The following is a 25,747-nucleotide window of genomic DNA, read 5'->3' on the forward strand; positions in this document are numbered from 1 at the left end:
AGGCCCTAGGTAGCCCCATGGGCAGGGTGCAGTGTATGTTTAAGGTAGGACATATATTAAAGTGCCTAGTGTGACAGTAAAATACTGCCAAATTCGGTTTTCACTGTGCAAGGTCTATCTCTCTCATAGGTTAACATGGGGGCAGCCTTTAAATATTATTAAAGTGCATATTCCCTTTGGGAGCAGATAGAAATGTGAAGTTTATGATCTTTGAGCTCACAATTTAAAAATACATCTTTTAGTAAAGTTTGTTTTTAGATTGTGCGTTTGAAAATTCCACAAGTAGGCATTTTCTTGCTTAAACCATTCTGTGACTCTGCCTGTTTGTGGATTCCCTGTCTAGGTCAGTTTGACAGTTGGGCTGTTTGCACCTCTCTCTAGACAGTTACACACAGGGTGCTGGGGTGCAGCCTGCATATCCTGATGAGCCATCTGTGCTGGGAGGGAGGGGGAGTGATCACTTACACCTGAAAGGGCTGTGCTTGCCCTCCCACAATGCAGTCTCCAAACCCCTGGTGTGTGTCTGGGACCTGGCCTGGGCAAGGCAGGATCTTGAAAATAGGCCTACTTCAAAGGGTATAAGGGTATAAGAAGAGCACCCAAAACCCCTGAAAATTAGATCACTTCTGGAATCAAAAGGAACCTCTGCCAAGGAGAAGAGCTGAAGAGCTGAGGAGAAGTGCTGCACTTGCCTGTAACCGTGCTTTGTTGGGCTATCCTGCAGTTGCTGCTTCTGCCTGTGAAAGGGGACAAAGACTGGACTTTGTTGTGCATTCCTGCTTCAGAAGAATCTCCAAGGGCTTGAACTGAGCTTGCCTCCTGTTGTTGAAGTCTCAGGACCATCAAATACTTCCCCTGCTAGCACCTGGACTCTTTGCTGAGACTCCTGCCCTGCCAAGTTGTGCCCTATCCAGTTCCTGGGTCCTTGAAAGGTGAAGTTAGCAGACAAGGACTGAAAATCCACGCACAGACCGCCGTGCGGGGAAATTTTAGATGCATCTTCCGTGACGCGGCTAATAAACAACACGCGCCAGTTTTGCGGCTGAAAACAACGCTCCACCTGCATCACGCTGGAGGTTCGACACAACGCGGCTGGAGAAACGACGCGCAACACCCGCTAACGGAGGCTGATAGCGACACAAATGTCACGCAGCGCCGTTTCTTGATACCATGCAACTGGATTTTCCATGCAGTGTCCCTGGGCGACAAAGTCAACCCGACTCTGTGCAGATCCAAGGTGCCCAGTCCGGAAATCAACGCATTGCTCTCTTGTGGGAGAAAAATAACGCATCTTCCACCCAACAGGAGAAGGAAACGACGCACGGCTTCACTCGCAAGTAAGGAATCGATGCATTGCTGACTTTTCTGACGCACGCTTGCCCGTGCAGCTTTATTTTGACACTACCCAGGTACTTTTGTGCGCTAACAGCGTTCTCACTGTTTTCTAAAGGATTTCAGATTTCTTTTTAAATTCATTTCTTGACTTGTGTATGTTTGATTTCTGTCGTTTTGGTTTTATTTTGTTTAGATAAATATTATCTATTTTTCTAAACCTGTGTTGTTTCATTTTGTAGTGTTTCCACTGAGTTACTTTACATTGCTTCTGAAGTTAAGCCTGCCTGCTCGTGCCAAGCTACCAAGGGGGTGAGCGGGGGTTAACTGAGGGTGATTCTCCTTTACCCTTACTAGAGTGAGGGTCCTTGCTTGGACAGGGGGTAACCTGACTGCCAACCAAAGACCCCATTTCTGACACCCACCATGACTCTTAGCTCATCTTCTGAAAAACAGGGATTTTTTTAAATGTGACATGGTGGGGAAAAAAACTATGGGTCATAGTGACTCACTAAACAGGGGCAATTTAAAAAGGTGTGAATGGACAAAAGTGTGTGCAGGGTAAACAAAAAGGATGCCTAATCTATGAAGTGTTTTGGAAAAAATCTTGTTCTGGCTTCTGTGTTTTGCGTTGTAAATGCAAAGGATTGTGGTCTGTGAAGGGGTGTGTTTTATAGTGTCCTTTGCAGGTGTGTCCAATGTGGCAATTTATTGTGTGTCAGTTGTGTTGTTTTCGAATCCCTCCAATGTGCAGTTGTCTATTACTTTGCTGACCGCAAACTGCTGTGGTTTGGATCACCATTGTCTGACCACCATAGGGGACCATCACAGCTACTGTGTGCTTGTAATTAGCTTGGTGGTGCTGTCGTCACTGGAGGTCTGACCGACTATATCTAGGCCGCAGCACCGCTGGCGGTCTGCCTTTCGTTGCTTGGCAGTCCTGCCTGTATAACTCGTCATACGGCGGTCGGAAAGATCACCAACATGTCCGTCTTTTTGGGATCGCTAACATGGCAGTCTGGCGGTCCAACCACCAAACTCGTAATGAGGCCCTAAGACTGATCCTTGCCCCATACCTAGAGCTGATGAACTCATTGACAAGTTGACAGCTGCCAAGTACCTAAGCACATTTGATCTGACTTGTGGTTACTGGTAGATAGTCCTCACACAAGGGGCTGAGGAGAGGTTGGCTTTTTCAACTCCTGAAGGCCACTTTTGGTTTAAGGTGATGCCCTTTGGATTGAAATATGCACCTGTGCCTTCCAAAGATTGGTGAGCAGAGTTCTTTCAAGTTTGGAAAGTTGCAGTGCAGCATATCCAGATGTTATTTCTGTATTTAATTCCACTTTGCAGGAGCACCTGAAAGAGACAGGCCTGACTATAAAGGCAAGTAAGTGTCATAAAAGGCAAAATTCAGTAGTGGCACCTGGAAACATGCGGAGGTCTGACCCCCCGAAGAAACTCTTCAACGACTCTAGCAAACTCAAACATTACTGCCCTGTCTCACTGCTCCTGTTTCCTGCCAAAGCCCTTGAGAAGGCCATCAACCAACAGCTCAAAGAACACCTGGAAAAATACACCCCACTCAACACCTCCCAATCCCGCTTCCAAGCCAACCACAGCATGGCGATTGTCCTGTTCGCTGCCACCGATTACATGAGATCCCACCTTGACTGTAGAGAAACAGCAGCCTTGATCCTACTTGACCTCTCTGCAGCATTCAACACCGTATCCAATTACGCCCTCATCAACAGACTCAACAGCATTGGCATCTAGGGAAACGCTCACAAGTGGATCTCCTTATTCCTCATGGGAGGAACGCAGAAAATCTGCCAGCCACTATTCACATCAGAATCCAACAGCTTCATCTGTGGCATATCACAAGAATTGTTCCTCCACCTCACACTGCCTAACACCTGAATGAGACCCCTCGCAGACATCGTAAGAACCCACAAACTCAATATCATATCCTATGCTGACGACACACAACTCATTCTCTTGCTCATGAACGACCCCGCCACCACCAAAACAAACTTTCATAATGCCATGACCTGTGTTGCTGACTGAATGAAGACCAGCTGCCTTAAACTCAACATGGACACAGAAAATGGAAGCGCTGATCTTCAGGAAGAACACCTATCCATGGGACGATAGCTGGTATCCCTCTGAGCTCAGACAGACGCCCAAAGACCATGCCCACAACCTCAGCATCATCCTCGACAACAAACTCGCCATGAAGCGTCAAATCCACGCAGTCACCTCCTTCTGCTTCCACACTCTCCGCATACTTTTAAAAATCTTCTGATGGATCCCCGTCAGCACCAATAAGACAGTCACCCATGCCCTCGTCACAAGTAGACTGGACTAGGGCAATGCACTCTATTCCGGTATCACAACTCAACTCCTCAAAAGACTCCATATCCTACAGAACGCAGAAGCCAGACTCATTCTCAACCTCCCCAAATGGACTCACATCACTCCCACCTCAAGAATCTCCACTGGCTCCCCATCCACAGGAGACGCCTGTTCAAACTGCTGACTCACACATACAAAGCCCTACACGACCAACAACTGGCATACATCAACCACCTATTTAACTTCCACTGACCTGCCAGGAACCTGCGCTCCACCTCCCTGGCCCTTCGCTTACACCGCATCCATCACAGCTGCACTGGGGGATGTTCCTTCTCCTACATCAGCAGTAAGACCTGGAACAACTTGCCCCTCTGCCTACAGACAGCACCCTTACTGGCAGACTTCAGAAGGAGACTGAAGACCTGGCTGTTCGACCAAGACTAGCAGCGCCTGGATACCCTCAGGGGTGATAGTGGCGAGCTTTATAAAAACTGATTGATTAATTGAGTGTACTTGGGTCACCAAAATGGTTTGAAGTCATGTACAACCTCTCCAGTCCATTTTAGACTGGGAAGCTCTTAAGACACAGACCTAGGTCAGAACCTTTCTTGGCCTGACTAGGTACTATAGGAGGCTTAATTAAGGGGTATGGTCTCACTGCTGCACCTCTGACAGAACTCACTTCCATGAAACAGCGCAGAGAAGCTATCTGGACTGAGTAGTGTCAAAAAGCCTTAATATTCAAAGGGAAGCTCTGTGTTTAGCACCTGTCCTAAAGGAACCTGATTTCAGTAGAGTGTATTGTCCAGACAGAGGCTTCTGAACATTTGTTTGAGAGGTTTTGGCACAGGCAAATGATGAGGGCCAGGATCAACCAGTTACCTTTATTAGCAGGCCCCACAGAGCAGCATCGGATTGCAATTGAGAGGGAAGCCGTGGCTCTGGTTTGGTCCCTGAAAAAGCTGAAACGCTAATTGTTTGGGACTCCCTTTAGAGTTCAAACTAACCACAGACCTCTCAGGTGGCTGGTCTGATGCAGATGAGTGGAGAGATCCCTAATTTTCTGAGGTGTTCCATTTCCTACAGGGCATGGACTTTGCAGCTGAACACAGACCTGGAACTGACCATGCCAATGCAGATGGCCTTTCTATGTTCTTCCATTTAGATGATGATAACTAACAGGGTCTAAGTTACTTGCTTATACTCTTTAATCTGGAAAGCGGCCATGTAAGGAAATGTCTCTTTTTGCATGATCACCCCCAAAGGTTTGGACTGATACAACTGTTTTTTCAACTCTGAGAGTGCACTGAACCCTGTCAAACAGCCAGTGCTCTAAATGAACTCAGGCCCTGCAGCTCCTCCAGTAATCTCTGCCGGCCTGTGGTCCCCCGAATGGGGTATGACAATAATCTACCTGAATAAAAAACACTTGTGTCACTTGTGGACTATAATAATGGGTGATGGGACCAGTGTGACTTGGGAGGATTGTACGCAGAAACAAGACACAATCTGTGTGTAAAGGTCTGCCTTACTTAATATTTTAAACCTACACACTAAAATAACTAATAAATACATTCAGAAAATGTCTTATTAAAATAATTAGAGTACTTTGATAATCTGTGATGCCCATGTTTGAAAGTTAATCTATAAAGCTTTTATTTTTAGTCTTCTAATTTACAAACAAAATTTTGATTTTAGAAAACAGAATTGACAGTGTACAAAAACGAAGTTAATGTTTACCTCCCCAAGATTATTTTTTGTGACAATGTTGTTGTACATCCATCCAAATAAAAAGAATAAATAAAACTGACATTACAGTAGAGTCTGGATTCTGTACAAATCTAACACATGTATATATTTGTCTATTTTTCATGTATATTTTTTAATGTACACATGTACATATTTGTCTATTTTTCATTTACATTTTTTAATGTATACATAGGTTTACAAAAAAATGAAAATAAAACATTTTGTATATGTTTGCGTACAAATTATTTCATTCATTTAAAAAACGGAGACAATAAAAAATGTTTTTCAATAAAAAACATGTTATTTAAATAAAATATTTGTTTTATTTTTATATATGCAAAGAACGACAGATTTAAAAAATGTGCAACTACAAAAATTAAATGGAAGCATAATTTTGGCTGTATAAAAAATAATCTAAACATTCTAAAGAAATGTAACACAGTACATAAAAACAAACCTCCCTATAGATAATGCTTTTGTGTGAGTAAAGAATTGACAATGTCAATAAATTATGGACTATTTTGAAAGAAAGAAACATGACATTATTGCACAACTTGAACTAAGGTGCTAGCAGAACAACCACACTGATGTCTGTTATTTTACATTGTGTCTTACAATTTTCATGCCCTCCTCAATCATCCTCCGGTGGCTCCTAATGATCTGTGGAGGTTTTAAAAGGACCGGCCACCGGTGTAGATGTTAGACTTGAGGAGACACCAGAGCTTGACGGTGTACCACATGCCAGTTAGGACAGGCATGTCAGCCTGTGAGCCTTCTAAATGCTGCATTTATAACCCTGGCTGGTCTGTTGAGATACGATGACAAAGACAATGTTCTGCTTTAGGACACTCATAATGCAAGGAGGAAATCTATTTCTTCTCAAGTCAATTTAGAAAATTCATGATTGATGAATTTATATTTTTCAAAATGTTCTCAATATTAAGTTGAGATTTTATATCTGATCCTTGGTATTGGTTTTTAATGGCTTGGGCAATGTCACCTAATGACTCCAATGCCATGCAAGAATGAATGAATGAATGAATGTATTTAATAACTTTAGCCAATTTTTTATTTGGGCTCTAACTCTTTGGACTACTTTCAGAGTGTCTGAGAATGTTTGCATCCCCTTCTTCACTTCATCCATAATCTTTTCTCTTCTGTGGTTAAGTCTCTCAAAGGTAACTTCCGAATCATTGCCATCCACAAAAGTACAATGTGGCCTTCTTTGTTAGAAAGAAGAAGCTTGCTTTTGTACGGCACACACTCTAATACTGTCTTCCCATGCAGTGATTGGTTAAGTGTTATCCAAATCATCAGTGAAATTGAAAAGAGTATCTTCATCCATAGAGGATGGGGTTCGCCCTAATGACATCAACATTTCATCATAAGTATTGAATGCACTAGGAACATTGACTGGACCTAAAATTAATAATATGCATTTACAATATCTGATATGAATTTAAAAAAAACAGCAAAGCAACATAATTACAATTCTTGATTACATTATATAATTGTTTAAAATTCAGGGTTGTAACTCTTAAAAAAGGTTTATAGACATTAAAATAATATGTATACAATTACCTAGACATATACATTGATGAGTGAAGGAACTGGATTATAATTTAGGGTGGGTGAATACCCAACTCAAGGAATAATCACAATCCATGTCAGGTTGAACACTCATGGCCAGATTACGACCTTGGTGGAGGGGATTACTCCATCCCAAATGTGACTGCTATTCCGCCTGAGGTACATACAAGATATAAAGACCTGTCTAATATTTTGAGATTGTGAAGCCACATAAATTATTCTGAAGCATGGTAACTAGCTCTGGTTCAGTTTGATATATTCCAAAAACCTCAAGCCTATAAAAGCCATGCAGAGTTGTGAGCAAGTGACTATTGGAAACTGACCCTTTCTGTAGGGTCACCCAAGATTTTTGCCATCTGTTGCTGAACGTGTTTTTGTTGGACATACAACTAAAAAATATTTTGTATCGGAAGAGGGGCTTTATAGTACAAAATACATTGCTAAGACATAATATAATAATTTTCAGACAGCACATAGGCAAAAGTGTGAATATTAAAATACAAATAACTTCAACATTCTTTGTACCAGAATGAATGAGGCATAATATTATGTCACAAAGTCCTGCCTAACATTGCTTGTAATTATGCTTTGCTGTCAAAACAAATTTGTGGGGGCATATGTACACCCATATATAACATCATTATAACATCCTCTTAATACAAAGTAATACAAAGCACTATTTTTGTTGCTCTTTAAAAACTTTCAAGCACATAAACTGCTTTACTACTATAGAAAGAAACCACTTCATTACTTCACAAGACTGTACAAGAAACTTGTGTGTCTTTTTATTACTTTGCAACAGCACAGCCATGAGAAGTGTGTCCCTAAGTGATAAATAAGTTCAAATTTAAGGAAGAAATTAAGTAGGAAAATAAAATGCATCACATTTCAAATGTAATGCTGCTTAGAAAACTATAATAGAACAGACCCCAGGACATCAGAGGAAAAAAAACACAACTTAAACAGCTGAGACCCAGTAAACACAGCATGGCAAATGTCCGAGCAGTGCCTAAACATTTACCAAAACAATTTATTTTACTGTCAGATAAAAAGTACACAAAACTTGAATATTTAACACAATACTTTTGATTGTTGACATACCTTACCATGAGATGTGATGGTGTCATCAGGGATGGTGCTGCGTGTGCCCTCGGGTGTTCCATCCATCGCACAGTCAAAGACTTCTCCCACCTGCACCTGGGTGTCAAATCCCTCTGGATTTTACCCCCCCCCCCCCAGTTGCCAATGTAGCCCTCAAGTTCTTTGCCAGCTTCTCCTTTGTCCAGATCTTGCAGTCGTGCCACCTTTTCTTTCGCTCCTCCACAGTCCTTTGTGTTGGTGGTTCAGCATTGACTTTGTAGACATTTACCCTCCACAAAGTAGCCTTATTAGCCAGTGGAAGTTTCGAGGTGCCTACAAGATATTTTCAACTTAGAAATCAAATTTCATTCTCCTTCTGGGTAAATTTAAGCTTTATTTTTCTGCAGTCTCCCCCCTCCCAGTTTGGTACATTACCTCCTGGCTGGTAGCCTCTGACTGGCTTGCCATCTTGTTGCTCTGGGCAATGCAGTCTGTGTCAGACTTGTATCATTTTTAAATTGCAGTGCAATGAAAGGGAGGCCTTGCATCCTGTTGTGCCACGCATATACACTTTGCGTCAAGCATGATGAGTTGTATCATGCTGTGTTGCGCTTGCACGATGACCAGTAAATATGGTGCAGCCCATGCTAAATTAAAGTTGCACAACACAGTAAAACTTTTACTCATGTAATGCAGCACCGAGTGACTGTTAGTGAATCTGAACTCGAGTATCTATATTTCCCTAAAGTTGAACCATTAAAGATAGTTCAAATACAACAGCGAATTATTGGCACATACATATACCTCGTTTTCCATACCAAGCGCATGCTGAAATCCCTGAGTGACAGCATCTATTTTGAACCACTTTGTCATCAGTTTTATCACTACCCCAAAGAGCAGGGGTAATAGGGAGAACCCCTTTTGGGTGCCCCTCCCAGTAGGGAAGTAGATCAACAGGTCCCCATTCACCACCACTCTATGCGTGGGTTGTTTGTGCAGAATTGCAGGTATTTCTAGAACACAGTTCCTAAGTGTTTTTTTTTTTATTGCAGTAATCCCACTCCAACGTAAAGCGTGGTCTTTAGATATGCCGGGTGCTCAGTATGAGATAGGGAGAGCTGGTTGTTGCTTTTTATGGAGTTCACTGATGCTGTCCTACGGTGTTTGGCTGGTATGAAGATGATGAGCTGAAGAAAGGGTTAAGTGAAGCTATTTTCTCGTAATCTTGCCTTGGATGGATCTATTGCCATTTCTCCTCAAATTCAGAGCTTTAAATGGGCCGGTACCGTCCGGTACTGAGTACCGGCACTTTTTTATTTTGAGAAGGAGAGTACCTGCTCTTCTCAAGAAAAATGTAATACTTTTAATTGGAGAGTACCGGCACTTCTCAGAAACAATCAGGTGCTCTGATACAGAGTACCTGCACTTCTATGTTTCCATTTCAAGCACTGCTCAACTCGTACCCTCCCTCTAAATCGGCCTCTTGCTACTCAGATGATATGCAATGGATGCACCTTTATGCTACAGTTTTTAAGATGATAACGTGTCAATGGTGTTTGAATGAGCTTGTTTTGGGGCTCGCTGTGTGCCATTTCTGAAACATAAACGTACTCCTACTTTGTAAAACTTGAATCGGATACATACTCGGTTTTCTAACAAGTTGCTCGTTTAGCATTTCGACAGGCTTCTTTCCCGATTTCCCTTTTTAGGTGGTGCATACCGCCAACTCTGGGTGTTAGCCGGAACCCTCATGTTACCTATACACTCGCAAAGCGCACAGAAAGGGCTTCTTTTGGGCAGGCCCCTTCAGAAACCGGCCACCAGAGGAAATTATTTTTAAACGATTCCATTGGCTGGTTTGTTGTCCTCAAAGCCGTGACATTTTGTAGAAATTGACATGGGCTTTGAGTAATCTCTTGTGGTAACCTCTCCACTGTCCTGCTGCTGCCCCTGACTGACTTTGTCCCACTTCACTCCTGAACTCCCAACCCAACCCCTGTTGCTGCTTGCTATCAGGCACCAGAACACTCGGCCTTTTCACATTGCAAATGCCTGTTGAATTGCGTTTCAAGCATTGACAAAGTCAAACCATTCCAAACTGGTATCCGTGCATGCGTAGCAGCACCTTGGCCTAAAAAAAGACCTATTGGCTTTGCCAATGCTTGTTTCTATGCGGATTTCCCAGACAGGAAGAAAAAATCTCTTGTGGCGTATCAGGTAAACAGTCCGTATTAACAACTTCTAAGGCCAAATGACGCGCTTCTTCCCCGGCTGGGACACCTGGGAAAACAGTCCCAGCATCTGCTTTACAGAAGCCCCCACAACGCCTTGCTTCCTGTGATCCCTGGTTACACCCCTGGGTCCGCCCCCGAAACATGATGATAAAAATCTGCCTTTCAGATGTTACGTGTTGCACAGGGAATCCTTTCATGGACACAGGTGCTAGTAACCCGACACAAATGTTTAACCAATACAGCCTTGATTTGGTTAGAATTCCATTTTCAAGTGAAGCGTGGAACTAATTTGTTTAATCAGTCCGCGCTAATCCCAGTGACAGCAGACACTTTAAACCGCGCTGCCAGCCGGGACCCCGCCATCCCACTTCCCGAGGTGTTGTAACACGGCCCAGACAACGCAGAACAAAAGAGGCGACTGGACGCGTAATGAGAGGTCTACGGAGGCGTTTTTGCACCCGATACTTTATTCCTCTAGAATCTGCTCAGTCGCAGTGGTGGCCTGCAGACCCCCCTTTCCCTCAGAGTTGGCATGCGCTGATTTGTTCATAACTCGTCAAAGTACACTTTAGAATAACCAGTAATCCATGTGAACTGGGGATAAAAGGGCACAATTCAATTATGAACTACTTTAATAAAAAACACGTTTTTTGCATTAGAAAGTATACATGGTTCGGTTGGGATTGCAACGCGCTATATATTGTTTGCAGATGTCCTCGGTCATGCATGCCTTAGTCTATTGATTAGCAGAGCTTAAAACCTCTACCGGTGTCTAGGGTACATCTCTCATTACGTTACAGAATCAGCCACGTCTTCTAATGTTTTCGCAAAGCAGAGCTCAAAACGTTCCCAAAAACTTATCAAATGTGTTCTGTACAACGGTAGGCGTCTTTTCAGCGACGCGAGCCTTTGTACAATATTTACAAATGTTCTCCGTGGTGGTGGAGAAGGGAAGAAGCGGATACGACATGAAGAACGGAAACGCTGCTCGGCCGCGCGTCCCTCGGCGCTTTATCTCCGACCCAAAGCAGATGCTGCCCTCCTCGGAGCTGGCTAGCCCGGGTTGTTTTTCTTCTTCTTGCTCGGGCTCTGGCTGGGATCCTGTTTCAGTTCGTGGTATTGCACCTGTTTAAACACAGAAGTTCAGAGAGGGAGAGATTGATCAGGTGGCCAGGGCTGGCAGTGCAGAGAATAGAGATGGATTGAGAGATCTTGTCCTGGGAAAGAGAAAAGCGAACCCTCCGAGCTGTGTGGGATCTGCAGCTGGGGCGACCAAACAAAGGATAGATCAGGGGTAGGAATGAAAAAAGAGGACTGCAGCGGGTAAATTCTGCCAGGAAGCAGCTAGGAGAGGCTTTTCTTTAAACCACAAGATAATGCATCTGAAAACAAACAGCCTTTAACAAAGAGCCGGCTGAATACTTCTTCATGTACTAGGGAATGTTTACATTTTGCCAACACAGTTTTTTGATTCTGAAAATATGAGGGCCCAATTCAGACACATCTTCTACAAACAACCATACAGCCAGTGTCACAAAATGGAAAAAGCTCCCTTTTCACTATACACATTAGAGAGGATCTCGCACAGACATGCCTGCTTTCAAAAAGTTTGTTAACTTTTTATTGACCCTGTTTCTTCCAGTGTTGGGAGCAGAACAGTTGTACTAATTTAGTTTTGTGGGTGTGACCCGTGAAAGAAGTGCCACCTCATGCAATCCTGGGGGACAAGCTACTGGTGTCCTAATGATGAGAAAATCATGGGACCTTTGAGGATGTTACATTCATTGTCCTCCATGAGTTATCAGCATATAAATAGACAATGATGCCAGGTGATTGCTCCATGCTCATTCAGTCGATCCATTACCCTACTCACTGCAAGATCGTAGAATAGAATTCTGTCCTTTACCCTGTAACTTCATATTTGCATGACCACCAAAGGTTTCTCACCCTCAAGTGAAATACTGCAAGTTGCAGCCTTGAATTTTAGTTGTCTCCTTCCAGACCATTCTGTATTTTCTTGATTACATCATTGCTTTCCTTCTCATTCTAGGGCACAGACTCGGTTGTAGATCTTGGCATCATCACAATTAGGTTTAACTTCTGTTCAGCCCTTCTGAAATATTGTACTACTGTTATTTGAGGTACTCCATGCTCTTCCCGGACAGAACTCTGTCTCCAGTCTCTCCTGGATGCCTATAACATGCAGGCCGCAGCTATGGACATTATGGGCCTGATTCTAACTTTGGAGGACGGTGTTAAACCGTCCCAAAAGTGGCGGATATACCACCTACCGTATTACGAGTTCCATAGGATATAATGGACTCGTAATACGGTAGGTGGTATATCCGCCACTTTTGGGACGATTTAACACCGTCCTCCAAAGTTAGAATCAGGCCCTATGTCTGCAAATGTGCGAAGGAGCTTCTAAAATATTAAATAGGGAACGTCTCTCACTCTGTTATGACCATGAGTTGCGTAGACAAAGGAATATATTGGAGTTGTTTGGCATGATTGTCTGTGACCCATGAGAGAGTAATGATTTTAGTACTAACAGAAGAGTAACTGGCACTTCAGGGGTATGTTGGTTCACAACATGTGTTTAGTCTCTACAATGTTTCAGTTCTTCCACATTGTTTGCTAAAGCAGAGTTAGGTGTCTCAGGGCCACTCCCAATTTAGGGCCTTGATGCTGTAGGGGGATAAGTGGGCTGCTTGTCATGCTGGAGGGCTCATTTCTTCCAGACCTGAATGCAGACCACCGGGTGTGACACTGTAAGGAGTCACGTTCGTTTTAGATGGATTTATAACTCTGTGAGCTTTAGCACTGCTAAACAGTAGTAAAACACCTGTGCTTCCTCCCGAAAGATGCGCTGTGCGACTGCAGCTCTCTGACTGGCCTATTTAACTTCCTTATAAGTCCATGTCAGAGGGTACCTCAAATGCAACTATGGCATGGAAGATTAAATGACATATGTGGGGCTGCCGTGTTTACCTACACCACCTACATATATGTTGAAAGTATATGTATGCCAGGAGCACCATTGTGCTCCGCTGAGTTACCTTTTAAAAGCACATGCTACACATGGCAAAAAATAGTGCCTTCTTAAAATGCTGGTTCACCAGAAGTAAACTAGAACCAAAACACACTGCTAATAGCCTGAGGGCTTCAATAACAATTAACAATTTTAAAAATCTTATAAAAATGTTTCTGAAAAAGTAGTGATGATTCTCATTCTGTGCATGTTGGGTAGGGTAGTCCTTAGTGATTACTGGGGACACAGTTGCATATCAGTTACTTCATCTATCTTCATTCACATACCGCACAGCTAGCACGGCTCACATGTGGACATGTATCCTGTGGCACGCACTAAGGGTGCAAAAGGTGCTATTAACTTGAGTCTCGGGTCATCATTTGACCCGTTCCTCAATTCAGTGGTGTCTAATTCGCTAGCATAAATAAATTGGTATACTAGTCACAGGAGAATATCTTTCTTAGGGTTTCTGGATTACTAATGATGTGGATCCTTCTTATGGAGCATGATTAATTTTGATCTCGTTCTCTTGAGCAATTCTCTTTCTGAATCCCCGCTACTTCTTGCTTTATTTTCTTGTATCTGACTTTCATGATGTTCTTCTCAATTCTTTTTTCTTCACTTGCAGTTACCCCTAACTAAGGGTGTTTTTCACCTGAAATGCACTGGGTTACATCGTAAAAAAATGTTAATCATCAGTTTTTCGCATTGATATATGAGCAACATTTATCTACAAGTGTGAAGCAACATTTGTGTGGTATCAAAAACTTTGACATCGACATGACGAATAAACAGTTTACAACAGAATGAGATTCATCACTACTTTTTCAGATTTTTTTAAATAACATTTTGAAAATTGTTAAAAAGCAAATAAGGACTGTTTACTATTAAAGCTCTCGGGCTTATAGTTGTGTGTTTGGGTTCGTGTTCACTTCTGGTGAACAGCATTTTTGGAATGACCACATTAGCAGACAGGGCTCGTTCCAAGACTACACACTTTACCTTTCTATTTCTTTGGTATTTGGATTCATTTGGCATAGTATGTGTAATTTGAGTGCATTATAACATTTTTTTTTTAAATAGTGCCTTTGCCATGTATGAAAAGCTATGTTTGTATATAGTCACCCCTAAAATGTACCTTGTGAGTCCACACACTTGTACATATATATATATATATATATATACATATATATATATATATATATATATATATATGTATATATATATATATATATATAGTAGCACACGCCATAAAAAAGATGCCCTCACAGTGACTGATGGAATAAAAGTCATTTCACTGTATAGTCCCAGCTATATTTTCCATAGGGCATGCTTTGGTGCACTTAAAATATTTAATTTCATACCTAAGCATGTGAAAAATCCTAGGAAACTCCTTAAGGGTTATTTTTACGTATTTTCCAAATCTGATTTAATGGTGAAATCAAATGTTTGATAACATAATTGGAAATGGAACTTTATCAAATGAACCTTAGCCTCGCTGAGCCAGAACTGGCTTAAAACCAGTTCTGACACACGGTTTACCTCCAAAGCTGGACTACATATCCTTGGCTGTGGGAGTTAAAAACCTTGGCTGGGAAGATAATGGCCACCCTCTGAGTTAACATAGTGGGGATTTTTATCTGGGGTGGCCAGAAAACAATAGCAAAACAAGGGCAGTCATAGCACTTCCTCTTTTAAATTGGATATGCCAGGGAACACTTCTATTCATTTCCAGACCCTCTTTAGACAGTTATGCTGCAGTCACACTAAGGAGCGAACCACTGTGGACCTTGTTAAGTGGGAGGATAGCTCATTTAGGGCCACATGTATCAACATCAGGTTTTGTGAGATTTAGCAATTCCGAGTTGCAAAACCTGATGCACAACAGAGTTTCTGACACTGTTTGTGATTCGCAGATGGGTCGCAAGGGACCTGCCTCATTATTATTCACGAGGCAGGTCGCGATTTGCAACCCATTTGGAAATGACCACACTCACAGAGATGGTGGCCGGCTGCTGTCAACAGACCACCATGTCCGTGACTGCTTTTTAAATAAAACATTTTTTTAAATGCAGGATGTTTTCCTTAAAGGGGATGCATTACAAAAAAAAAAAGTTTTTTTTCATTTTTTCAGAGTAGGCCCTGGCTTTTGGGACCACGGCTTTCCCTGAAAAAATGTTGGCGCCCTCATTCACAAGAGGGAAGGGGGCCCGAGACACCCCTTCCCATTTGTGAATGGGTTGCCACCAATTTGAAATTGGTGGTAACTGCAGTTGTTTTACGACCACATTCCCGGTTGCAAAACAATCATACATCCCCCTGTGTATCACTATTAGGAAGGGGGGGCCTGGGCATACCCCCTTTCTAATAGCGAGTTGTTAACCAATTTTGCGATTCGGTAAGGAAACCAAGCATTCGGCAGTGAAAACTGTTTTGCATTCTGCACTTATTTCTTTTCTTTTTTAAACTATGCAATGCCTGTAAATAGCTTCAGAAATAAGAAATCTGAGCATGCCTATAAGAGCATCACTTCGTTGTGAATCCCATTATTAAGGGAAAGGCATTGCTTCCATGTCAGGTCATTTTACATGAAATGTTTCCGGAAGTTCATAGTCAATACCTCCAAAGAAAATACTTGGCAACTGCTCGTTGTTTTCGAGGGAAATTCAAAACAGGGAACACTGCACCCCACACAATAAAAAAATATTACAACTGAATACTGCACTGCTCTTGGTTTGAGATTTAAAATTATTTTTTTTCTGTTTCACTGTATGATTGACCTGAGTCTGCATATATGTGACACACAAATATTTACATACACAATCAAAAGTATTTTAATCATTTTCTTTCAATATTTGATTGCAACATATCACAGGTTGCACATCGTTTTACACCTCAGTATTATTATGCTTTCAAGTTGCAAATCTCAATGCAGACGGCATCTTGTGTCAGAGCAAGTATAATGCCAAGTACAGGAACCATGCTGGGGGAGGGTGAGATTACAGAGTGACAGTGCATTATATGGAATAAGATACTCCCGCTGTTTAGATCTCAATATGTTTATGTATGTATGTATATACGTGTGCATGTTGCATTTGTATAGCTTGGATCTATCTAAAGACATTGGTCAAAGGCAATTGAGAAGTGATTGAGAAGTGGCTGGTTTCTGTTACTGTGTCACCATGTACTATTCTTCAAAGAGGTGTGACTTCAGATCTATCCTGAACTGGAGCAGGGTTGGTGTGGTACTGATGGATACATGGATGGTTTTCTATATCCTGTGTGCATGGAAGGAGAAGACCCATTGTCCATTTGTTAAAATGAAATTGTACATCACATTGGAAGTCACTGAACTTATAAATGGACATGTCTATTGACCTTATGTATCTTCATGGCCACAAACTTACTCTGTGACTTATAATATACTAGGTCTACAATGTATAGTAAGAACACTTTATCCCCTGTACAAAATCAAATATGTTGTAGCAGTCCTTCCCCCTTAATTACCTCTTTGGTGAGTTATTAATCCTTAAATTAACACCATAGAAAATAAATGCATTAGAGTGTGTATAGTATATGCCTTCACAGAGAAGGCTTGGGTTGATAGTAGTTTGACAAAAGCATTCTCAAAGTTTTAGACTTGATTATAGGATCTAGATTTAAAGCATTTTCAGATCTGTGGCTTGTGCCAAAGTCTACATCAACAACACACTTTTCCCAGATTCATGTGAACTCCTTCCTATTATATTTTAGTCCTAGCTTCGACACACCTAGTACGCTGTGGTCTCCTCACAGGTTCTGGGTCTGTTTTTATGGTCTGTTAGCGTCTCTGAAACCTTCGACCACCGCAATATGCTGCCACTGTGTGGTAGTAGTTGTATAGAACTTCATATCCATGACAAGGCAGCAAATCACTTGTACGTGGTAGTGTGGCTTGTCTACAGTTAATTGCGTGTCATAGGTGAGTTTCGGAGTGCACCTAAGTCATGTTGTGGCACAGTTGTGATTGCGTTTAATCATGGCTTGAAGCAGAGATGTGTAAAAGCAATGAAGTCACATTTACAAATAATGAACAGGCTTGAAACTCACGCTCAGCTTACCAGATCATGAAGCTACACAGCAGTTTTGTGTAGGTTTACATGACCCATGCCTATAATGTTTTTATGCCTGAATTTAAGATCCACCTGCGACATTAACATCTGAGATAATTCAAGTGCATATTGCTAACAGTGTTCTTAACTGATGTAATGAATTTAATTTGTTCAATCCTCTTCTTGAAAAATTAGATCTCTCTATGATATTATTGAATTTAAAAAGCTGTTGCCTGCAATAACATTTAGGATTAATGCAACACTTAATTCACTGCCATTTTGGTACCAGGTGAAAATGCAGCAGCTCATCTATATCACATATATCCTATTTAAAAAATGATAAAGTGATTCCAAGTTGTACATTTGATTACTTTAGGAAAAAATCACATACATACATGTTTATATTAGGATAAACTGAATTTTAGAGGTACATTGAATTACAAGTTTAATTACTTGTGGAGGGTATGTCTTCACATGGCGAGTTATTCCCTCCCACATAAGATGTACACTAAACATAAACGTTTCAGGTCCCTCCTGAAAACTTTTGGAGGCCTTATCACAAAGGTATTTTCATCTGTTAAGTTTACAGTTGAAAATACCTAATTTACACTTAATAGGAATTCACAAAGGTTTTTTTCCAGATGTAAATGCATTTAATCTACTTTGGAGAAATCTGAACTAGTAAAGCCACTTCAGGGATGGGAAGTGGGTATTACAAGTCATGATATGCTTTGGAAATTTGAGAATGCCTACAACAATATCATTTCTGTAGTCATTCTCAATTTTCAATCCGACCTCTTTGGATCACAGAAATGGTCAGGGATTTAGTCCAACCAATGGCTGGATAAATGGGTGGGAATGGATCACCACCAGATTTGCTGGGGGTGTACGGGAAGACCTTTCTCATAGTGGAAAATGTTTTCCTCACAAAGAAAACAAGCATTTGCAATGCAACGGGTCTCGCATTTGCTCGAGTTAGAGCTATTAGTGTTGTAAATTCCTAACCGGACTTTTCTTGCCACACAAATAGAAGGAAAAAAAACGAGTGTGATCGCGCTATGTAAAACACAGTTTGATTGCACTGAAATTGAAAACTAAAAAAAAAGAGAGCGACACGCTATGTAAAACCCAGAAAAATCGTTGAAAAGATAAAGATAAAGTAGTGCTGAAATCAGGCTTAGACCATTGAGCCTCCTAAGTTTTCAGTATTTGGCCGGTGTGCTCGAAGAGGGCTAAGCACCGGAAAAGGCATGATGTATGCATGCCTTTCACTAATGAAAGCAAGCGGATTTAAAAAGGCAAGCCCATGAACCAATGAAAGTGACAGGTGTGACATGGGCGTGGTTACAAGCCCAAAGAGAGATTACAACAGGGACGGAGCACTTGTGGGCTCGACACTAAAAATGTACACTTGCACAGGAGGCTCGATTTCCTCTGTGTGGCATTCTATGGTACTTTAAATTCCATGCAGGTGGAATAGGATCCTATTGAACATATCACATGACATTCCCAGTTGCATGCCTGGAAACCTACGCCTGCTGCAACTTTCCAACTGTACTACTAACTGGGAATGTTTATGAATAGAAGAAAAAAAACATAAAAATATGTTCAGGCAGAGATATAACTCTTGGCCCATATATTTATATTTTCCAAGTGATTAGGGCTATTTGTATCTGAGAAGCCTGACAATAGTTAATTTGAGCATTTTTCTATTGGGCCAATTTGCAAAATCATTAGTACGGGAGATAGAGTGCTCTTCTATGCACTCTTACATGTCTTACACCTCCAAAACGTCAAATTCTGTGTTGTTAAAAGTACAAAGACAGCACACATCATTCTATTTGCACTAATCAATATATGACATTCCCTAATATTCCAGTGTGTAATGTTTTAGGGCAGAACCACAAAAGTCTGTGAGCGTGTGTAAAAGAGTAATACAGGAATATAACTTTGGATACTCCAAAATACTTTTGTGAATGGGCCTCTTTATTTTTGATGTGTTGTGTTGCAGGCATAAAATTTATAGCTTAAGGGGAAGTATGTAGTTCCCTTGACTAATGGAATGTTCTCATTTCTCTCAGCGGCCTCTCTAATTGCATGTTTACTGTTTGTAATTATATTTTGTTGTAGTTTTTGCTTGGGTGCATTTGTGTTTAATTTACACTTTATGAAATGAATAATCTTTTTCAGATCATGCGTGGCACATCCCAGTACAAAAGCACAGCAAAATACCAAGACAAAGGAATGATAATATTTCACAAGTTGGATCCTCTCTGCCCCTCTAGGCATATTGTCCTTATTACTACTTTGTTTGCTTCAGACACTTGTGATGCACAGCCATGACGTCACTGAGAAGGGATAAGGTTCAGATGTGGCCTGCATTGAGATTAGTAGTAATTTACTTTCGTTTTGGATATTTGTAAGTCTTCACTAGAGTAGAATGCTGCTGACAGTGGTCTAGAGCTTGAAGGTCCTAAGTAGGCAAAATGCTGTTACTCTCCTTCCACGGCTCAAATGCCCTTCATTGGCCAGACGGTTATGCTAAAGCTTGGATAACTGGGACTTTTGGGCCAGTGCTTCTTTGATGATTAATGAAACATGGGGTTACGGCCAATGATAATGACTAATGGGCACTGGAGTCACACTGTACAAATGTGCAACCCCAAATTACTGACTCATCCATCCCATGCACATTAGGCCGCTAATTGTCCAAGCCTCTGAATTTCCATGGCAGAGTTCCATAGTTAACGCCATTAAGTTCTGTTGTCAATGGAGCTGAACACTTCTACGGCAGACGATCAGATTTTAAATGAGGGAACCCAAAAGTGCCCAATCAGTAAGCCATTTTCACAACCAGACACTCACTCTATGGGAGTTCAGATGTAGTGGAACAGTTTCAGACACAGGCGAATTCTACTCACCACTTGCACGTCCGACGGAACTCTGGATAGGAAGTCGAGAATTTCATTGTTGTCTATTGTATATGGGCTTCGAATCTGTTTTGTAAACTTGTTGATGCCTGCAGGGGTAAAGGCCATGTTAGAAGTTTCGAGGTCGAGTCATTAAACACTTAAAATCTTTTAGTATCTTCTCGAAACAGAATATCCAATGTCTGATAAAATGTTATTGACAGGTACAAAGTATTTCATTAAGCATTATTACCCGTACATGCAGGCAATAACCGGTGTTAATTATCCTCTCTGTAGTCATGGGCCTGAGCAGCAGGCGAGGGCACATAACGAAGGGGTATAGTTCAGTGGTCGAAGTGTGCGGCATCGGAGGGGCACGACGCGTACCAACTTTCATAATTTATGAAAAACCGTTCCCCTGCTTTTTATGGAAAGACAACCATCTAGGGATGGTAAACTCCAATGGTACAAAGTCTTCAGCTGAAGTGTTATTCAGGATTCTCCTGTGCGGTGAGACCAAGGGAGTGGCAGACAGCTTAACAATAAACAGGCCTTCTTGCCAGGGTGCCTCCTCGTGTGAAACAAATGCAAATGCAAATTACTGTTTAATCTGCAAATGTAAAGGGGGCTTGGAAGCCAGTAATGGTTTAATTGATCGAATCACATGAACCTTTGTGATGACAAAGATTTAGGGCCAGATGTAGAAAGCATTTTGCATGGTGCAAACTGCGAAAATCGCAGTTTGCGCCATGCAAAATGCCTTGTGCGATGCACATTCACAATTTGCGAGTCGGTACCGACTCGCAAATTGTGAATGCGACTCGCAAATAGGAAGGGGTGCTCCCTTCCTATTAGCGACTCGCATCGCTATGCTAAATTGCTTTGTGACCGCGAATGCGGTCGCAAAGCAATTCGCAGTTACCACCAGTGTCACAATGGTGGTAATCCATTCGCAAAAGGGAAGGGGTCCCCATGGGACCCCTTCCCCTTTGTGAATGTTGCCAATAAGGGTTTTTCAGAGCAGGCAGTGGTCCAATGGACCACTGCCTACTCTGAAAAACCGAAACCAAAAGGTTTCGTTATTTTTTTTATTTTGCAACTCGTTTTCCTTTAAGGAAAACGGGCTGCATAAAAAAAAAAAAAACTGCTTTATTTAAAAAGCAGTCACAGACATGAAGGTCTGCTGACTTCAGCAGGCCACCATCCCTGTGAGTGCAGGGACTCGCTATGGGGTCGCAAAATGTGACCCACCTCATTAATATTAATGAGGTGGGTCTTTGCGACCCCATAGCGACTCGCAGTCGGTGTCTGAGACACCGTACTGCATCCGATTTTGCGAATCAGAAATTGCGAGTCGCACGGACTCGCAATTTCCGATTCGCAAAATCGGAAATTGCTACATCTGGCCTGTATTCTTTTGCAGCGGTAGTGCAACAGGAATTACCAGCTGAGCTGTGAAGGGTGCGCTTTTCAGGGCAGTTATATAAAAATAAATCATTATGTAGAGTCTGGGTATTATTAAAACCTATATTTTGGAGGCACCATTCTATCTGAAACCTTTTTGCACATTTGGTAGCAGTCTGTCTTATACTGCTTGTAATGCAAGTTTAACAAAATGACTTACACGGTCTCAGTACTTTCTCTCACAGGCTGGCCCTCGTAAAACTAACAATACACAAGTCACAATTCTCCATTGCACCAACCAAGATTTTATTCTGGGGCTTTCTGGTTACACACTGACCTCTCAGTGCATTAATTAATAGAGGTTTCATAATGCACAATGGTGTGTTTAGCACTGATTAACGTAACTTTTTTAAATGTTTTTTTCATTTAAGATGTCTGTGTTTTCACTTCCACATTTACACCCAATAGCAGACAGTGAGTACCAGTATAATGTACTCTGTACAGGGGTTCCAATCAATTCAGCCGTCGAAAATTTGGATTTGAAAATTAGTGGACACAATGTAATCATTTCCATGAATAAAACAAATATGTGATTGGTGGAATGCTTGAATGACTGGTAACTACTTTGGGTCTGAAGGCCAAAACTGATCTGGGTTTCTCTTATTCCCATTACCTGGCAAATGATCTGGCAGTTTGAGGTGCAATTTTTCTAATGGAGAAGTATCAGTTCTAATTTCCATACAGTTGGTTCCCATGTGCAGTGGCACAGTGTGCAAAATAATGATGGTCTGGAATGTGGCTCGGAATAATTCACTGATCACCGTTTGTTATTCTCAGAATGTAATAGATAAGCATGCATTCTGGTTATGAACATTTAATATCGACTAAAACAGCTCTTAAAAGATATAAAATTAGACAATAATGCCCAGTCCTTTTCCCCAGTATAAGCTCCTAGTGCCAAACGTGAACAACTTGCACATTTTTGGTTGAGAATTTTAAATCAATTGAGCTGAATATCCTTCATCTTCCTAATTTTCTGAAATAACTCAGTGTTTAAAGGAAATCCCTGGATACACATCTTCAGCTCAGAGAAATTTGAATTCTGAGTTGTTGAAAACTGCAACTAAAATGAAACCCGTGAAATCTTCTAATGCCCAGTTCCACCAAATATAAATTTGCTCGACGATGCTAAACATCTGAGTTATCCACTTCTGCCCTATTGGCCTCTTCTACTGAATTTATCTATTGCACATTTTGTCTTCCCAGATTACCTTAAAACTGACCAGGCTGCTTCCCTGCTGAAGAAACTCCAACTGATGTCTGAGTTCTTAATATGTTTCTGCATATCTCAGGGCTTCTTTCCTCGCAAAGGACATTGAAAGTTTCACATTGAAAGATCCACAGCATATCTATGACAATTAACATTTGGATTCATTTTAGGTGGGCTTCATACCGGATTGTGGTACCAAGACCATTACTGCTCAAGTTCCTGCTGATGCATCAAGCTTTCGGGATAATAGAAGCACATGTCTACTTGTTCTCCTAGTTTATCTGCTGCTTTGGATATGGTCAGCCTTTCCACACTTAGGTCTCTTTGGCCTCTATTGGACGCAGTAAATATTGCATCCAATAAAATCTGATACCAAGGCATTGGGCATTTATCAGGTGTAATAATTAGCAATTATGTCAAGTTTTTCGTGAATAACGTGGATTTTCTGGCTTACTGATTATAGCAATTTATCATATTAAACCAAGTTCATTAATAATTGAGTTTCTCTTTTTTTCTACTACATAATCCAGTATTCCTAAGAACTCTTTTACTGACTCATGCAACATCATTGGTTATATCCAGTCACCAATAATAACTCAAAATCTCTAGTCATTACTTTTGACAAAAGACTCCAATGTAAATAAGATGTATAGCACAGAGTGCCTGTCATCAACTGAGATTACTGGATGAATTACAGTTTAGGTCACAACAGGACCTCAAGACCATAGGACAAAACCTTGTTCTGTGAAGTTTTGAATGTGACAGTCCCTTTTAACTGACCCACCTATTGAACACCTCGCATCATTGAAGGCGCTTGGCATTCTATGGATTGTTAAGTCACTGGGAACAGAAGATTTTGACATCATCCCATTCTACAAATGCATCAATGGCTTTCCATTGACGCTAAGTCAATCTTCACAAAAGGCAGTATAACTCATAGGCTTTTGCATCCATTCATTTCTCTTTTCCAATTCAAAATAATAAAGACAAACTGAACGACAATTGTCTCTAAGCAGTGCTGAAACGCTTCTACTGGAATCCCCAGCAATAATAAAAGAGAAAGCACTAGTGCTCAGTCGTGGCCAGAACCTGCGATTTCCTCACTCCTGTTCTACGCATTGCTTGGTATTATGCTCATGTTGTTTCTTTCTCTCTCAGCTCCTCACACAGCTTTTACATACTAACTAATATATCAGGTTCTGGTCTTTTTGAGGACAATTCGTTTGTTTTCTGTTATTCTCTTGCCTTTATTACCTCACACGTTGATGGATTTTACTCACACATTAATTCCTGTTAAGTTCCTGCTCTTATTTAGTGTTCTCACACCCTGGTGCCATGACTACATAAAACAGCTAAACTAAACCAGGTAATGACAGACAAGCGAGGACGACCATTTACCCCATTGTCTGCTGTAATTTCTCTGTGGAATAGGGAGCATCAGCAGAGTAACGCAAAATGATGGGGCCCTCTGCAGAATGTGATGAGAGGCCACTGAGTGTCCCATAGCTTACAAATATCTATTGGCAGTGAACTTTATGAAGCTCCCTTGAAAGGTTGAGGGTTCCCTGAAGTGTTGGGTGGGTCTCTGAGCTTTGGGGGCTGCATGGACGTGTGTTGTGTCCGTAGGGGCCTTCTAAAGCCCAGAGACATGTCTTTCTCTGTCCTGGCAGCATTTAATGCTGCATCGAACTGCCTGAGGCCCCCATCTCTCTAATGAGAATGGAGTTGATTACGGGCAGATGCATGGAGAAAGTCGAGCCTGGAAGAAGGGGCAGAGACATAAAACAAGTGCACTAGTGTCTAAGCTCTGAAATTGCAGCACATCTTGCATCAATTATTGCCCTTTGAGATAACTCACTCCATGTTTTTATTTTGCTCGGTGGTGAATTTCTCTTCATGTACTTAAGTTTGTTTCTCCTACATTCCCTAATCTTCATGTGTCTCCAAAGCAAAACCACTCAAAAAAGACATCAGTGCCTTAACATTTTGTTTGGTAGCCCCGGACTAAGGGTTAAAAGGTCTGCAAGATCCGAGTTGCTTCACAACAAGTACTATAGCTGGCAACAGATGTTGAACCTGAGAAACCATCCCTCCATGGCTGATGTTAAGGCATTGGCAAAGGGGGCTCTGGCCCTGGGCTCAAGCCTTTCAGGGGGCCCCTAATAGAGCCACCTCTCTTCTGCAAAGAGTCTTGCAGCCATGACATTGAATAATTCTTAAACAGATTGTTTTAAATACCGTTTTCCTTTCATTTATTTTTAATGTGGACGATTTGTGAGTCTATTACAGACATTTTGCAGAGAAATGCGTTTACGTGTCCGAAAAGGTTTCTTTAAGATGACATTAGGACCTCACATATGAGAGCTGGGGGAGTGTCATTTAGATTATTTGCAGTAATGATATTCGGCTGCTTCTGTGTTACAATATCTAAAACACAAGTCACTATCCCTGAATACGAGATGTAAACACATTTAGAATTTGGAACCGTGTGAAAGTTAGTGCACAGTGACCTTGCCAAAGAGGTCACGAAAGAAAGAGCTGAATGTGCGTCATACATTCAAAGCTGTCCCACAACATAGGCCCCTGAAAGTAGGTTTGGCCCAGGACCCCAAAATCCTTAAGCTGTCCCTATCCACGAGCCCTTTTCACGTCAACCCTGGAGCAGGGTTTCTTGCACACAGGCGCTGCGGGCGTCATTTTGA

General features: G+C 41.6%; 1 protein-coding gene across 6 annotated transcripts in view; it reads right to left on the minus strand.

Annotated features, from left to right (window-relative positions):
* Positions 1-10,770: 10,770 nt before the first annotated feature.
* Positions 10,771-25,747, minus strand: part of MCTP1 (multiple C2 and transmembrane domain containing 1) — a 2,197,525-nt gene continuing 2,182,548 nt past the window's right edge. For all 6 annotated transcript variants that reach the window (XM_069225469.1, XM_069225480.1, XM_069225487.1 and 3 more), the window contains 2 exons: positions 20,384-20,481; positions 10,771-11,465 (listed from right to left, as the gene is read on the minus strand). In XM_069225469.1, coding sequence (XP_069081570.1) covers positions 11,394-11,465; positions 20,384-20,481 — 170 coding nt within the window. In that variant the 3' untranslated portion in view covers positions 10,771-11,393. The remainder of the gene's footprint in view (positions 11,466-20,383; positions 20,482-25,747) is intronic.

This window comes from Pleurodeles waltl, chromosome 1_1 (genome assembly GCF_031143425.1).
Source record: "Pleurodeles waltl isolate 20211129_DDA chromosome 1_1, aPleWal1.hap1.20221129, whole genome shotgun sequence".
Lineage (NCBI taxonomy): Eukaryota > Metazoa > Chordata > Amphibia > Caudata > Salamandridae > Pleurodeles > Pleurodeles waltl.